The sequence below is a fragment of the Saccopteryx leptura genome, chromosome 1 (assembly GCF_036850995.1).
Source record: "Saccopteryx leptura isolate mSacLep1 chromosome 1, mSacLep1_pri_phased_curated, whole genome shotgun sequence".
NCBI lineage: Eukaryota > Metazoa > Chordata > Mammalia > Chiroptera > Emballonuridae > Saccopteryx > Saccopteryx leptura.
Window position 1 is genome coordinate 194,316,924 of NC_089503.1, and position 18,327 is coordinate 194,335,250.

General features: G+C 40.3%; 1 protein-coding gene across 2 annotated transcripts in view; it reads left to right on the forward strand.

The window, feature by feature from the left end:
* The window catches only part of LOC136404475 (ryanodine receptor 2-like), a 650,806-nt gene that overhangs the window by 387,656 nt on the left and 244,823 nt on the right, over window positions 1-18,327 (forward strand). For both annotated transcript variants that reach the window (XM_066383777.1, XM_066383773.1), the window contains 2 exons: window positions 4,233-4,392; window positions 8,903-9,050. In XM_066383777.1, the coding sequence (XP_066239874.1) occupies window positions 4,233-4,392; window positions 8,903-9,050 (308 nt within the window). The remainder of the gene's footprint in view (window positions 1-4,232; window positions 4,393-8,902; window positions 9,051-18,327) is intronic.

Genomic DNA, 18,327 nt, shown 5'->3' on the forward strand with positions numbered 1-18,327 from the left:
TAAGCGATGTTTAAAAAATAAATTGATTGCATTATGTATTATGTCAAAATAAAAGAGCTAATAAATGCAAAAGAATTTGGGCACTTGGGAAAGTAAATGTGTTGTTGAATGTATTTGTTTAATTCCATATAAATTCCGGCCTGACCTGTGGTGGTGCAGTGGATAAAGCGTCAACTTGGATTGCTGAGGTCGCCGGTTCAAAACCCTGGGCTTGCCAGGTCAAGGCACATATGGGAGTTGATGCTTCCTGCTCCTCCCCCTGTTCTCTCTCTCTCTCTCTCCCTCTCTCTCTCTAATAAAAATGAATAAATAAAATCTAAAAAAGTAAATAAAAAAAGTAAATAATTCCATACATAAATTCCTCATAAACTATTTATTCAGTATGATTGATGATACAGAGACTTTGCATTTAAAGGAGGGGAAGTAGTAAAGTATACCTACTAAACAGAGGGATAAATGGGTGGAGGAGAGATCTGTTGCCTGATACTAGCATTTTCCCAGGACGCTTGAAAAATGGAATGAATTGTAGGTGTCTTTAGTATGCACTGTACGTGTTTTGTATTTATGTAATTCCAAATGATATGACTTTTCCCTATTGGGGTGTGAAATTCTACTTCCCAGGAATTGTTATAGCAAGCTTTCCTTTTTTATTTTTTTTAATTTCTGGAAATCAATCTGAAACTTTACTTGAAAACATTTAGCTTCCAAGATTCATGTTAATCACATTTCATTAAAAAGCTTTGTTCTTTGTATTTTTTAACAAGGAGATAATAGTTTGTATTAGCAGTTGTGGACCTTTATATACCTAATTAATTTGTATTAATAAGATGAAATTGACATTATTGCCAAAGTACATTTCTACACTTAAAAATTATTTCATTTTGATATAATCATTTGATTTTTAGTTACCTTATCAGCATGTATGACAGAAATGATTTTATAAATCATTGTTGGCCCTGGCTGGTGCACAGTGGATAGAGTGTTGGCCTAATTTATGGATGTCCCAGGTTTGATACCTAGTCAGAGCAACCATCTGCTTCTCCCCCCATTCATCCTCTTCTCCCCCTTTTCTGCCTCTTTCTCTCCTGAAGCTAGTGGCTCTATTGCAGCGGTTCTCAACCTGTGGGTCGCGACCAAAACACAGGGGTCGTCTAAAGCCATCAGAAAATACATATTTATTATACAATACATTTTTAAATAAAATATGTATTTCCGATGGCTTTAGGCGACCCCTGTGTTTTGGTCATTTGACCCCCGCCGGCATCGCGACCCACAGGTTGAGAACCGCTGCTCTATTGGTTCGAACATGGCCCCAGGTGATGAGGAAAGCTCTGTGAAAGCATCAGCCTCAGGCACTAAAAATAGTTCAGTACTTGAGCATCAGCCCATGATGGGGTTGCTGGGTGGATCCTGGTCAGGACACAAGTGGGAGTGTGCCTATCTTTCCTCCTCTCACCTAAAAAATAAATAAATAAAATAAATCATTGTTGATATCACTAATTAATATTGGTTAAGCATTGACAATTCAATATTTTAATCAAATATGGTAGGTGGAAGTCTATGAATTTCAAACATTGGTATTTTTATGTAGGAGAAGATCTGAAGAACAGTAGTGTGGAAATGAGGTTCAGGTGAAATAGGGGTTTGTGACTTTCATTTGGATGCATTATTAGCCATTGAAAAGAACCACTTTGAGTTTCAAATTTCTTTTTTGCATAGGGTCATGAATAAAAGCAAGTAAAATAAATTGTAGTCTGCATCTGAAAATTAATGCCAACTAATTATTGTGCTATTTCAAGTCTGCAGGTGCTAATGCACGTCCATTGGTTTTCATTGTGATCACAGATTAAAGCAACTCTAGTAGATAGATATTCCAAATAGGAAGAGGGACATTTAGAAGATGAATAGAAATCCTATGCTAATATTCTCAGCTTTACACATTCTTAAACTCATATGTAATTTTTGATGTACAAGGGCCTCCTCCCCAACCCCTACTTTCTGAAAATATCTCCCCATTCCACATGAGGCCTTGCTGGAAAGTCTGCCCGGAGAACTGGCTTTCAGAATGCACACATTCCTCACTAAGGCTGCAGAGCTGCTAATCAGTTATTAGTAGATTAGTTTGAAAACTTCGTCATATGTGTTTCCTCTGTGACAGCTAGACAGGCTCAAGACCACTGGAAAATGAGAGAATTGTGTGCTGGGTGATTGTGGGGCAAGGCAGGAGGAGAGTGAGCAGTAGAGACAGGAGGAGGGAGAGCTGCTCCCTGTCACTGTCACTGTCTGGACAGTGCCATCGGCTAACAGTGTTGAGCTGTGGTGTTAGACTGTGCCAGCCTGATCCTCTGTTGTGCATTTGAAAGACACCAGAGCTCTTTCTTGAGAAAGCATTTTCCAAGTGAGAACTTTTGTTTGTTGGCTGTGATTACAGTTTGCAGGTTTGGTTATTTACACATCAGAATTCTATAAAATATAACGATTTGTATGAGTGGTTAAAAATCTCTTTTGGCTTCCTTATTTAAAAAAAAAATACTGTAGCCTTGTCCAGAAAGCTCTGTTGCTTAGAGCTTCATCCTGAAGCACCAAGGTTGCTGGTTTGATCCCCCATCAGGGCACATACAGAATGTTCTCTCTCTCTCCCTTTCCCCCTTCCTCTCTCACTGAAATAAAAAAAAAATACTGTAAATTTTTTAAACATGCAGAGTTCTGATTTAATAGAGAACAAAAATTCATATCTATAAAATTAGCTTGTGACTGTATATTGAATGACATAGGCAGTGATAGCCATAATTGTTGCAATTGCCAGACCAATCTATTCTATTTAAAACAAAGAGTTTTTAAAAATTTTTGTCAATGATTTATAAAATATGAGAAGTCTTATTATGAAATAGGGATAATTAAGGTAAAGTCAACTTGATTCAACCTTAAAAATTATTCATTGCTGTTCATTCAATGTATCTTTATTGAAAAGCTACTATGTGTTAGACGTTATTCTAGGTTCTGGGGCAGCTGGGAAAAAAGCAGTCAAACTTTCTGTTGTCAAGGAGCTTACCTTGTATGGTGCCACCCATAGCCCCAAATAACTAAAGCAGGAAGGAGACGACTTAAAATTTTATCTTAAAGAGCATTTTCTCACATTCAGACAATTTTTTTTAATTTAACGTAATTATCTGGGTGAATGTTCATTTTGTGTGAAAGGATGCTCTTTGAGATGAGCAGGCATGTATCTTTATCTTAACTTGGTAAATAAAGTTGATTCTTTAAAAAACAATGGCTTGAAAGGCTATGTGCCATGTACTGTTGTGTACAATGGCAGTCAGAACAATGAGTTATATGAGGTCAGTTCCTGACCTCAAGGAACAGTGATTGCAGGGAGCACAGTGTGACATAGTGTGTGAGCAGCCAGTGGATGGCTGTGTGCCATGCTCTGTGATTAGTTAGGAGAAAGCTGTGTGTGCCCATGGGCAGCAGGGCCAAGATGCTGCCCAACTCTTATGTGTGTGGAAAACTTTACATTTTCAATTTTATATTTCTTCCAAAAGATTAAAACTTATACTCATTTTCTACCTTCTCTCTCCAGCTCAGATTGTGGAGGTAGCCTCTAGTAAGAGTTCCTACAAAACCCAGGCCTTCACCATGTTTTGAATGGTTATAGATTTCCTATTCTCTCTCTCTCTCTCTCTCTCTCTCTCTCTCTCATTTAGGGCTTCCCAAATCATGTAACTGGGAATGATAGTAGGGAAATAACCTTAAATGCACTAGAATTTTCCTGTAGAATTGTGAACAGCTAGTATCTTAAAGGATACACAGCTTTATTAAATAAAATATTACATTAATATAACATTTCAAATTTAAAAAACAAGAACTTTGGTTGAGAAATATAACTGTTCCAATTGATAACAAATAATTTGATTTATACTATACAAAAGTCTCGACTAGTAGGAACACAAACAGTAATAATTCCTTTTAACTTTGGGAGATATGTGAATTTTTTTGTTTATATTTTATTGGTGAAGAAAACAAATTAAAGGTGGTGTGGTCTTTCCTTCTAATGAGTTCTTGGCTGAAGAGGGGGGCCCCGGCGTGCTGATGATTACAGTACCAGTGGTGACCACTGTGCTTTATGGAACTTTTGGAGGAAGATGGGACCACACAGAGACTGTTACAGGGATTTTTAAACCCTGACTTTTCTGGAAAAGCCAGTTACGTATGTGCTTTATTTTGCTCTGTAGTTACCAGCTGACAAGTGGCTACAAGCCTGCCCCAATGGACCTGAGCTTTATCAAACTCACCCCATCTCAGGAAGCAATGGTGGACAAGTTGGCAGAAAATGCTCATAATGTGTGGGCCCGGGATCGGATCCGGCAGGGCTGGACCTACGGCATCCAACAGGTACGTGGGGACTTGGTGCTGTATATGTGGTACGAGTCGTACTGAGGGTGAGCAGCCCAATTTGTAAAAGGAGAGTTGAAATAACAATGGTTTAAAAACTTGTATCATACAAATGCCTTAGTCCACAGACACAATGGAGCCCCTGTTTAGTGCTGGACCCAGGACTTGTCTGGTGACCATCACTCGGCACATTCATGTAGGTGCCCAGTGAGTATTATCAGAACAGTGATTTATAACGTGGCTTCATGGGACCTCTCTGTGACTGCATTTTACGAGAAACTTTTCAAATATGAGAGGTTGAGATAAAATAATAATAGAAGAGGTCCATGATTACTTATCTGAAGCCCCTGGGGCCAGATGAGCGTCCTGGTCTTCAGGGTGGTGATGTGAGGGTGCATCGCACCTTATGTGGCCCGAGCAGGCCACAGCCTAGCTGCCCATCTGTGCAGCACCAGAGCGATACAAAAAGGACTCTTAATAACCATGCATCAGTTCAGATTAGCAGTGGAATTTAAATAATGTAACAACCGCTTCTCTGCCCTAGTGACCGTTTTAAGTATAAAATAACGATATATTGAGAGGAAGTTTATTATTTCGTACATTTAATATTTAAGAACAATAAAAGAGATACACAAAACTAGATTATAAGAGTTTAAAATATTAGTGATAAGATATTAAATAATATCTGACAGCCTGACCAGGCGGTGGTGCAGTGGACAGAGCATCAGGCTGGGATGCAGAAAACCCAGGTTCGATACCCCGAGGTCGCCAACTTGAGTGCGGGCTGATCTGGTTTGAGCAGAAGCTCACCAGGTTGGACTCGAACAAGGGGTTACTCTGTCTGCTGAAGGCCCATGGTCAAGGCACATATGAAAAAGCAATCAATGAACAACTAAGGTGTCGCAACGAAAAACTGATGATTGATGTTTCTCATCTCTCTCCGTTCCTGTCTGTCGTCCCAATCTATCCCTCTATCTGACTCTGTAAAATAAATAAATAAATAAATAAATAAATAAATAAATAAATAAAACCTGACAAAAAACAGTAAAACTATTTTTAAGATATATCCATATTGCTTCTTGATTGGCGTCCTCACTTGCAATTTTTTTCACTTATGAACGGAATGAGAATTACTGTGGGCGCTTAGAATACGCTGTTGTGCAGATGAACGTTAAAAAAGATAAGAATGTAATTTTGTGATTTCCACGTTAGGCGGCTGCCCAGACGCCCACCTTAGAGAGAACCCTGATGACAAGTACCATTTTAACAACTGGTTCGCTGAACTCAACAAAAAACTAGGTATCAGTTCTGCCGAACCGGTGAGAACCAGCTGAATCCCACCAATAGTTCAGATCATGTTTTGCCACCAAGTGACTCTTTGCCAAAGTTAGGAAAAACGAGTGTCAGCAGTTTCTGGATTTGACCATCCTGAATCTCTGTGGATGGGGCCACTGGCAGGAGTGGGTAGCCGACATTGAGTGCCCGTGGAGGCATAGTAGGTGGGGTGAGAGCAAATTTTAGCCTTTCCTCTTAGTGAACTCATGACCTCTGGTGGGCAAGCTACTTAAATTCTCTGTGCTACTGGTCTCCTCTTTAATCAGTTATTTAACTCCTGACAGTGCCTGGCCTAACACCTAGTAGATACTGTACAACAGTCCGCTGTAAGTATTAGATGCCTGTTACTGTGCCTGAAGTTTATAGGTGCTTTCTTTTGCAATGTGCACAATTCCATGAAGGATGAGTGATTTTTGTTTCCAGTTTTGCAGGGTGTATAGGGAGCCTTAGCGAGCAGCACCCAGCATCCATACAACTCACAGGTGCAGATTGGCATAGGGAGCCCTCCTGGTGCCCCCAGTGCAGAATTCCTCGCTTCTGTATTGTGACAGGGTCTCTGGCCAGCTCGTGGCAGGTACCCGTGGCTACGATGTTCCAGAACCATATTATTACTTATTCTACACTTAGACTGTGGTTTGCGGTGAAGCCTAAACCAATTGTTTTCAAGGTTTATAGACTCTATAATCTTTTTTTTTTTTTTTTTTTTTACAGAAACAGAGAGAGAGTCAGAGAGAGGGACAGATAGGGACAGACAGACAGGAACGAAGAGATGAGAAGCATCAATTAGTTTTTCGTTGCGCATTTGCGATACCTTAGTTGTTCATTGATTGCTTTCTCATATGTGCCTTGACCGCGGGCCTTCAGCAGACCTAGTAACCCCTTGCTCGAGCCAATGACCTTGGGTCCAAGCTGGTGAGCTTTGCTCAAACCAGATGAGCCTGCACTCAAGCTGGCGACCGCAGGGTCTCAAACCTGGGTCCTCGGCATCCCAGTCCAACACTCTACCTACTGCGCCACCGCCTGGTCAGGCTAGACTCTATAATCTTCATACAACTCTTTGGCGGACCAGCTTGGAATTTGTGGTGGACCGGCACCAGTCCATGGACGGGCAGTTGAAAACCACTGGCCTAAATGATGATTTGAAAAACATTTCACCCTGGCTGGTTGGCTCAGTGGATAGAGCATTGGCCCAGTGTGCGGACGTCCCAGGTTTGATCTCTTCCCCTCCCCCTTATCTCTCTCTGCCCCCTTGCAGCCAGTGGCTCTGTTGGTCAGAGTGTCGGCATTGAGTGCTGAGGGTCGTTCTGTTGATTTGAGCACTGGCCTGAATGGGGATTGCCGGTGGACCTTGGTCAGGGTGCATGTGGGAGTCTATCTCACTATCTCTTCTCTTTTCCCTTAAAAAAAACAACAACACACAAACAGATTTCTAATCCTTCTAAGCCATTGACTTTTGTCATTTGGGGGGCTAAAGAGAAGTTGAATGGCCTTGTTTTACCTCATAAAATGATATGATATTTTAATGTTGAATTAAACTTGTTGAACCGGATGAGAATGTCAACACTAAATCAGTGTAAGCAGAGAGAATCTGAACCTTACATGCAGAGGGGAAGGGGTCCACGCTGGCTCTCAATTTGCCTTGACCACTTCGTGACTCCATTGGACAAGCCAGGATTTCCCTGAGCCGCCTCTTCCTGGAGGTGCTTCTTCCTGTGCATGAGGTCCTCCTGTCTCAGAAAATGGCAGGCTCTGTCAGAGAGTCCCAAGCCCTCCCCTCTCTGCATCCTTTCTTTTTCCTTTTCCCTGCTCCCTCCCCATCGCCTGCCAAGTTCCCATGTGGCACAGCTCACATGTGCTGGAATCTTGAGACAGTCTTTACTTTTCCATCACCCCCATGTAACATGCTCTAGTTCAGACGCATTCCTGGAGAGCAGTTGCTGCTGCCCCTCCTTTGTCTCTGTCGCACAGTTGGTTTCAGCCGTGACTGTGCGTGGGGCCCTGGGAGCTGCACTTCGCAGTCACATTCCCAGGCACCATCTCCAGAGTGTGACTGATCCCTTAGAGGCTCCCAGACTGCTACAGAGGGAGGGCCGAGACCCTGCTGGAGCAGAGGGTGCTGGCTGCTTCCAGGAAGCTGTGCTCTGCTCACACCCTTTGTTTACCTTGCACAGCTTGGGACCCATGTCCCCAAAAGGCAACCTGGTGATTCTGCCAGCAGGTGTGCCAGGTGCTCCTGTGTGCAGGATGAGTATTTAGGACAGTTCACTGGAGAGCAGGAAGCAGTGGGTGGGAGCCGCTTTCCTTGCTCCTGCCCCGCTATGTTGCTTGTTTGTTGGGGAGCTTTGCACTCTGCCAGCCTCCCCACTGCTCTTTATGCCGAGCTGATGAGAACTGCATGGGCTTCTGGGAGGGATGAGTTTGACAGAAGCAGCCCAGTGAGTGTAGAGACCCACTGTCCCAGGTACCTCTCTGCCTCCTGTGAGAGCCTGCTAGGTGCTTACTCTAAAATTCAGCATCTTTTTGCCCAGACAGTTAAGAGAGCCTGTTTTCCTGCTTTGTTAAATACAGTTTTAACCACATTTTGCACTTGGAGCCTCTTTTATAATAGTTTGATAGTTAAGTCTGGAATTAACCTGATTTCTCTGGTTGAGAGAGTCAACTTGATGCATAATTTTAAAGCTATTTGAGGTCATTGGATGGCCTTTTGGAACATACTGAGTGTTCTCTTCAGAAGAGATAGCAGCCTCATGGAGTCTGCTGACTCAAAATTACTGTGACCAGTCCTGTTGGCTCTTCTTAGAGCCAAAACTTGTCAGTGAGCTGTGGTGGGAAATTATGTTCTCTAAGTGAGCCCATTGCTGTGACTGTGGCTGGTGGTAGATAGTTAAAGAGATTCTTCCTGTTGACTTTTGTTGTTGATGTGGTTATTTTTACTTTTTCTTCTGTGGTGAGGTCTTGCTGTAAATCAATGCAGTCATTCATTTGCTGAAATATCTCTTGTATTGATAGTATTTCCGAGAGTTCTGTAGTCTGAGAAGACAAAGGAGTGGGGAAGGGGCAGCTTTTACCCTCAGGGGCTTTGAATTTGGTTGTATTTTAATTTTTTTGTAGTCACTGTCTCATTGCCAAAAGTTGTTGGTATTACTTTGATGACACACCTTTTTTCTTTCTGCAGGATATCAAGAACAGAAGAAACCCTCGTCTTGTTCCCTACACCCTTCTGGATGACAGAACCAAGAAGTCCAACAAGGACAGCCTCCGGGAGGCGGTGCGCACGCTGCTAGGCTACGGCTACAGCCTGGAGGCGCCAGACCAAGACCATGGTAATGCAGGTGTACTTGGTTCCCTGAATCACAAATCCTGAATGGTTTTTTTAAAGCCACATACATGAATGAAAGGGGAAGTTCCAGACAGAGTGGTTCAGTATGTAAGTTGTATGCAGTGTGTAGATAAGAACACTTTTTTCCTGAAGGGTACTGAAGGGTTAGACCCATCTCTCAGTAGAGTGGCTCAAGACCACAGTAATTCCGCAGAGGGGGAAATGGAGGAAATGGATTTACGTTTCCTAAGAGTCCAGGTGCACATTTAACTGTCTGCTTCTAATATTGTCACCCCCAGCCACAGCCACAGTCCACCAGCTATCCTTCAGAACAGCTGATTTTAGTTGTTCTTGAGAGTAAATTATATTTACTGCTTTCTAAATTTTCATGATTTATACTTACTCTTGTGGGCAATATTAGTGCAGTATTTTGCTTTAAGGAAAACAGAATAGGCACTAAAATATGTGTTGAACAAACGAATTTTAAAGGCTTTATGAAGAATACATTTCTATTAAATAATATGTTTTTTAATTGAATTTATTGGAGTGACAGTGTTAACATAGTTATACAGGTTTCAGGTGCCCAATTCTACATGCATCTCTGTGCACTCTGTGCACTCCCTCCAGTCAAGTCTTCTCCATCACCATTTATCCCCTGTACCCTCCTCTACCTCCTCTCCCTTCCACAATCACCACACTGTTGTTCATATCCATGAGATTTTTATTTTTTGTCTTTTTTGCTCAATTCCTCCACACCCCTCACCTAGCCACTCCCCTAACAACTGTCAGCCAGTTCTCTATCTATGAGTCCATCTCTATTTTGGTTGTTAGTTTATTTTGTTCATTAGATTCCACATAGGAGTGAAATCACATAGTCCTTGTCTTTCTCTGGTTAGCTTATTTTAACTTTCCAGGTCCATCCATGCTCTCACAAAAGGTAAGATCCCTTTCTTTTAATGGCTGAGTAGTATTCCATTGTATAAATATACCACAGCTTTTTAATCTACTCATCTACTGAAGGGCACTTGGGCAGTTTCCAGATCTTGTCTCTAAATAGAGTATCCTGTCATCTGCAACTAGTGACAGTTTTACTTCTTCCTTTCTAGTTTGGATTCCTTTTATTTATTTTTTCTTGTCTGATTGCTGCGGCTAAAACTTCCACTATATTGAATGAGTGGTGATAGTGGACATCCCTGTCTTGTTTCTGATCTTAAGGGAAATGTTTGTAGTTTTTGCCCATTGAGTTCATACTCACTGTTGGTTGTGGTTTCGTCATCTAAGGCTTTTATTACATTAAGGCATGTTTTTTCTGTTCCCACTTTGCTAAGAGTTTTTAACATAAATGGGTGCTAGATTTTACAAATGCTTTTTTTGGGTATTTGTTGATATGATCAAGTGATTTTTATCCTAAATTTTGTTTATGTGATGGTATCAAATTTATTGATTTGTGTATGGTATACCAAGCTTGCATCTCCAGAATAAATCCCACTTGACCGTGGTGTATGACCTTTTTAATGTATAGATAGATCCAGTTTGCTAATATTTTGTACTCCCATGACTCTAATCTGCTCAGACCTCCCCCTGTCAGAGCCTGGGGTAAGTGGCTGTGATTGAGATTTTGTGTGTTGGCCTTTTAAGACAGTGCTCATATCTCGGGACCTCTGCCTCTTTCTGGAAGATAAAAAAACTCACTGCTTTTCATAGCTGAATGCTATGTGGGAGCTTCTTTTGGCTCTGGTGCCCTGGTCCAGGGAACCTAGCTTGAGGGTTAGGTTCGCAGGGGAAACCCCTGCAGCTGAGATAACCCAGCAGAATCTCTACCACCATTTATGGGAGCTGGGCCAACCCTTTTCACATCTCTGTCCTTCCTACCAGTCTTAGTGTGGCTAATTCTGTGAGTTTTTGGCTATAAGATTCCTCTTTCCTCTTTATTTAATTTTAAGTTGGTTATTCAGGATGATTGTTTTTAAATTTAGTTGTAGCTCATTAGTTCCTGGGAGGAGGTGACTGTAACATCCACCTACTCCACTGCCATCTTGGACCTTTAAATAATACTTTTTAAGAATATGGTTTAGCCTGACCAGGTGGTGGTGCAGTGAATAGAGTGTCGGACTGGGATGCAGAGGACCCAGGTTTGAAACCCCATGGTCATTGGCTTGAGTGTGGGCTCATCTGGCTTGAGCAGAGTTCACCAGCTTGGGTGTGGGGTCACTGTCTTGAGTGTGGGATCATAGATATGACCCCATGATCACTGGCTTGAGCCCAAATATCACTGGCTTAAAGCCTAAGGTCACTGGCTTGAGCCTGAGGTTGCTGGGTTTAGCAAGGGGTCACTCATTTTGCTGTAGACCCCTGGTCAAGGCACATATGAGAAAGCAATCAATGAACAACTAAGGAGCTGCAACAAAGAATTGATGCTTCTCATCTCTCTCCCTTCCTGTCTGTCTGTCCCTATCTGTACCTTTCTCTGTCTCTCTCTCTCTCTGTCTCTGTCACACACACACACACACACAAATATGATTTAAAGCAGTCACCCTGTTAATCCTTTGTTCCTGGAGTATAAGTTGATATTCTTGTCCATAAACAAATATACAGCCAGATATTTCTAGAGGAACAACAAAGACATGTGGTCTAATGGTGAACCACCCACTAGTCCAGAGAACAAAGGAGAGGAATGTTCTTTTATAGAGAAAAGGGGGCGATCAGAGGTTGTAAACAGAGAGTCCATTGGAGGAAACTGGGAATTCTAAGTACAGTAGTTTTTTATTGGCAGAATGGTTCCCAGGTGAGAAGATCCTCCTTTTCTTGCTGTAGTAGTAGAGTAGAAAAATGTTTTTCCAAGGAGCTGCTTCTTTGAAAAGATCAACAAAATTGACAAACCCTTGGCAAGACTCACCAAGGAAAAAAGGCACAGGACTCAAATAAATAAAATCCAAAATGAAAGAGGAGAGATCACCACAGACATCATAGATATACAAAGAATTATTGTAGAATACTATGAAAAATTATATGCCACCAAATACAACAATCTAGAAGAAATGGATAAATTCCTAGAACAATACAACCTTCCTAGACTGAGTCATGAAGAAGCAGAAAGCCTAAACAGACCAATCAGCAGGGAGGAAATAGAAAAAACTATTAAAAAACCTCCCCAAAAATAAAAGTCCAGGCCCAGACGGTTATACTAGTGAATTCTATCAAACATTCAAAGAAGACTTGGTTCCTATTCTACTCAAAGTCTTCCAAAAAATTGAAGAAGAAGCAAAACTTCCAAACACATTTTATGAGGCCAACATAACCCTCATACCGAAACCTGGCAAGGATGGCACAAAGAAAGAAAACTACAGACCAATATCTCTAATGAATACAGATGCTAAAATACTAAACAAAATACTGGCAAACCGAATACAACAACATATTAAAAAAATAATACAATATGATCAAGTGGGATTCATCCCAGAATCTCAAGGATGGTTCAACATACGCAAAACGGTTAACGTAATGCACCATATCAACAAAACAAAGAACAAAAACCACATGATCTTATCAATAGATGCAGAAAAGGCTTTTGATAAAATACAACAAAATTTTATGTTTAAGACTCTCAACAAAATGGGTATAGAAGGAAAATATCTCAACATGATAAAGGCCATATATGATAAACCATCAGCCAACATCATATTAAACGGCATAAAACTGAGGACTTTCTACCTTAAATCAGGAACAAGACAGGGTTGTCCACTCTCTCCACTCTTATTTAACGTGGTGCTAGAAGTTCTGGCCAGAGCAATCAGACAAGACAAAGAAATAAAAGGCATCCATATCGGAAAAGAAGAAGTAAAGGTATCACTTTTTGCTGATGATATGATCCTATACATCGAAAACCCGAAGGACTCCACAAAAAGATTATTAGAAACAATAAACCAATACAGTAAGGTCGCAGGATACAAAATTAACATACAAAAGTCCATAGCCTTTCTATATGCCAACAATGAAATATTAGAAAACGAACTCAAAAAAATAATCCCCTTCACGATTGCAACAAAAATAAAATAAAATACCTAGGAATAAACATAACAAAGAATGTAAAGGACCTATATAATGAAAACTACAAGGCATTATTAAGAGAAATAGAAAAAGACACAATGAGATGGAAAAATATTCCTTGTTCTTGGATAGGAAGAATAAATATAATTAAACTGGCCATATTACCCAAAGCAATATATAAATTTAATGCAATTCCCATCAAAATTCCTATGAGATTTTTTAAAGAAATGGAACAAAAAATCATCAGATTTATATGGAACTATAAAAAACCCCGAATAGCCAAAACAGTCCTAAGGAAAAAGAATGAAGCTGGGGGCATTACAATACCTGACTTTAAACTATATTATAGGGCCACGATAATCAAAACAGCATGGTATTGGCAGAAAAATAGACACTCAGACCAATGGAACAGAATAGAAAGCCCAGAAATAAAACCACATATATATGGTCAAATAATCTTTGATAAGGGGCCAACAACACACAATGGAGAAAAGAAAGCCTCTTCAACAAATGGTGTTGGGAAAACTGGAAAGCCACATGCAAAAGAATGAAACTGGACTACAGCCTGTCCCCGTGTACTAAAATTAATTCAAAATGGATCAAAGACCTAAATATAAGATCTGAAACAATAAAGTACATAGAAGAAGACATAGGTACTAAACTCATGGACCTGGGTTTTAAAGAACATTTTATGAACTTGACTCCAATGGCAAGAGAAGTGAAGGCAAAGATAAATGAATGGGACTACATCAGAATAAAAAGTTTTTGCTCAGCAAGAGAAACTGATATCAAAATAAACAGCCAACTAAATGGGAAATAATATTTTCAAACAACAGCTCAGAAAAGGGCCTAATATCCAAAATTTAGAAAGAACTCATAAAACTCAACAACAAACAAACAAACAATCCAATAAAAAAATGGGAAGAGGACATGAACAGACACTTCTCCCAGGAAGACATACAATTGGCCAACAGATATATGAAAAGATGCTCAGCTTCATTAGTTATTAGAGAAATGCAAATCAAAACTACAATGAGATACCACCTCACCCCTGTTAGATTAGCTATTATCAACAAGACGGGTAATAGCAAATGTTGGAGAGGCTGCGGAGAAAAGGGAACTCTCATCCACTGTTGGTGGGACTGTAAAGTAGTACAACCATTATGGAGGAAAGTATGGTGGTTCCTCAAAAAACTGCAAATAGAACTACCTTATGACCCAGCAATCCCTCTACTGGGTGTATACCCCAAAACCTCAGAAACATTGATACGTAAAGACACATGTAGCCCCATGTTTATTGCAGCACTGTTCACAGTGGCCAAGACATGGAAACAACCAAAAAGCCCTTCAATAGAAGACTGGATAAAGAAGATTGGCACATATACACTATGGAATACTACTCAGCCATAAGAAATGATGACATCAGATCATTTACAGCAAAATGGTGGGATCTTGATAACATTATACAGAGTGAAATAAGTAAATCAGAAAAAAACAAGAACTACATGATTCCATACATTGGTGGAACATAAAAACGAGACTAAGAGACATGGACAAGAGTGTGGCGGTTACCAGCGGTGGGGGGAGGGAGGACATGGGAGGGAGGGAGGGAGAGAGTTAGGGGGAGGGGGAGGGGCACAGAGAACTAGATAGAGGATGGCGGAGGACAATCTGACTTTGGGCGAGGGGTATGCAACATAATTCAATGACAAAATAACCTACACATGTTTTCTTTGAATATATGTACCCTGATTTATTAATGTCATCCCATTACCATTAATAAAAATTTATTTAAAAAAAAAAAGAAAAATGTTTTTCTGTTGGAGATAGTAAATACTTTTCTTCCTGTTTGAGGTGTTGAGTAGTAGGGCATGAGTAATCCCTCTTCAGGCCCTTCCAACTCCAATTTAAATGAGATTTTTATTATCTTCACAATATTAATACTCATATTTTAAATTAGGCAAAAATGAAAGAGTACTCTATATTTTAGTATAGTGCCTTGTTTTGATAGAACATTTTTAAAATCTATTTTAAATATCTTCTATTGACTAATACTTTCAGTTTACCATGGGCATAGGAGTCCAGACCTTAAATAGTAATAGTAGTCAATGTTTAGTGCTTATCATGGGGTATGAATATTGTGAATAACATTTTTTTAAATGTGTATACCAGTTTGTATTTCTGGGATAATTCTATGTGGTCATGGTGTAGTCTCAAATTTTATGTGTAGCTGGATTCTATTTGCTATTTTGTTAAGGATTTTCACATATGTTTATAAGGAAGGAATGCTGTTATGTACTTTCTTTTCTTGCACTTTGTCAGAATCTGACTTGGCCTTAGAAGTTCAGTTGTTCCCTCCTCTTCTGTTTTCTGAATTTGTGTTAGTTTGACATTATTATTCCTTAAATGTTTTGGAGAATATGTCATTAAAACCATTTGCACCTAGAATTTTATACTGTAGGATAGGTGTCTGTTATGAATTTAATTTCTTTAATAGCTATGGGAGATATTTAGATTTCCTGTTTCTTTTTGTGTCAGTTTTGATGGGTTATATTTTTTCAATACATTAATTTATTTTATTTAAGTTGACATATTTATTAGCAAAAGTTGTTCTGATTTTCCTGTATTAGCACTTTAATGTCTATAGGATTTGTAGCTATACCTCTTTTCAATCTTGATATCATTTAGGGGCGGTTACAACCATGGTTTAAGAAACAACAGTTCAGCATTCTGTTTTTTGATAAAATGTTAATACTAAGTGAAAATCTGGATCCACAGAAGTTATTAAAAAAAAAGACCCAATCTGTAACAAACTTTTTTGCATACTGCTCTATAAACACTTGCCAAATTAAATCAGGGAACAAAACCCTTCCTGAGCCCAGATGCAGGCACCATGCACACAGCTAGTGGGCTGCACCACTGACCCTGGTATGCAGTTCTTAGGCTTTGCTTGCTTGTAAACACTCTACATTTATACACGTTTGATAGGGAATTCTAGTGCATGTAAGTGTGTATAAAAATAATTACTATATGTTATGATAAATATAATCAATTGACATTAAAACATGAAGTCAGCAGATTATTCCTAATATACTTTATCAAGGCTGCTGTTACTCAAACAAGAATTTCAGGAATTATGACTTTAACAAGCCATCTTGCCTGACCTGTGGTGGCGCAGTGGATAAAGCATTGATCTGGAATTCTGAGGTTGCCGGTTTGAAACCCTGGGCTTGCCTGGTCAAGGCACATATGGGAGTTGATGCTTCCTGCTCCTCCTCACTTTCTTTCTCTCTCTCCTCTATAAAATGAATAAATAAAAGAAAATCTTTAAATAAAGCAATCTTGAGATTAAGGGCTAAGTTTTAATGATACTGTGTTCCTAGTATACCTCTCACCCAGACTCTGGAACAGGATACACACAAATGACTGATCAAAGGATTTATGCGAACTGCACTGCAAACTGACATTTAAAAACCATAGGCCACTAGAGGGCAGGCAAGATCTAATTACGTATTAAAATTATAATTGATTTAGTAAGTAATGAAGGTAGGCTAGTCTCTTTAAAAGTTCATACATCTAGAATCCTCTAGGTGTATTTATATAATTAAAAATTATTGATATTAACCAGTCATCCTTTTAACTTCCTGGTCCATATACAGTGTGTCCATGAAGTCATGGTGCACTTTTGACTGGTCACAGGAAAGCAACAAAAGACTATAGCAATGTGAAATCTGCACCAAATAAAAGGAAAACTCTCCCAGTTTCATACCTATTCACTGCAGTTCAATGTGGGCTCATGCAGATTTTTTAGGGCTCCTTAGGTAGCTATCCTATAGCCTCTATAGACTCGTCACTGACTGATGGCCTACCAGAACGGGGTTTCTCCACCAAACTGCTGGTTTCCTTCAACTACTTATTGCTGGAATCTATGGGAGTCCGAAAGACCAGAGTAACAGGCTTTATTGAAAGGAAGAAAGGAACCCTGCTGGGCACTTCTCTTGGGGAGAAGAGGACCAGTTACAAACTAGGGGTGAGTTACATAGTGTTTGGGAGAGCCTGAGGGGATACTGAGGCAAAAGCCCTAGTATGTCTGGAATGCTCCTCCTTGGGGGGCTTCGAGCATGTGGGTGTTGAATCAAAAGTCCTGGTGTGTCCGGAGCCCCTCCTTGGGGTGGCTTGTCAGCTTTTTGGAATTCCTCTGTCTCAGGGGTGATAGTCCAGTAAGGGTGAGGTCTGACAGATAAGTGGAACATCAAGAGGGCAGTTTGGAATTCACGTATCTATCATTTCTCAACTCTGTGGTTACATATAAAAGAAAGGCAGTTATTAATTTTATAATATATGGTGAGGGGTGATGAGGAGAAAGAGGAGAAAAAATTGGAAAATTATTGCTTCTTCTGGAGAGAACTCAAGAAGGGAATCTTGCCAAGCCAAGTCCCTCATCCAGTTAAGGAGGTCGTCAATTTCCATGCTGTAAGGTCTGAACCAAGCGATGTCCTCGAAAACCTGAGTGAAGAAGTAAAATAATTTTGCGAGGTAATAGTTGTTAGTTGCTTGCTGCGAGTGCCAAGTGAACAGAGTGACATGGTGATACATGGTCTCCTGGATGAGCCTCATGAGACATGCTGGTCTGGTTCCACTCGAATGGGAGGACATATGGAGATTTTGAGAGGCAGGAAACCTGTTGGTGTAAGTTTTTAGAAGGACTGAATATGTGTGGTTGAAAAGGAAGGGGGTTTGGAGAACATTCAGGAGGGAACTTCTCGGGCTGAGGGGCAGCTTCTTCCTGCTGTCATCCCTACCTATTTGATATTTCCCTCGTGAAGTTCTCCTTGGGGTATTGGGGAATAGGAGTGTAGGAGCATTTGATTGTAGGTAATCCTAGAGATTTCTCTCATTCTGGTCTGTAGGAACTTAATAAAGAAGGGGGCAAGTATTTGGAGATCAGGAATGCAGAGATAAGGAGGGTTGTATGGCAGGGGGTGAAAGTTCTTCCATGGTAAAGTTAGAGATATTCTTTCCTGGCAGCCTGGAGAGAGCAGTTAGCTTGAGTTAAAAGAAATGTTTCATGTCCGTTTGTAGGCTCTTCTTCAGCCAAGAAGACCCAGCGGTCTTGTCTCCTTACTCTGTGAAGGGTAAAAGACTGAAAAGCATTAAGAGGTGAATGCTATTCATTCTCCTAGTTCTTCAGGGATACAGGAGAGCTTTAGGGTTAGGGAACCTGTAAGGGTTGA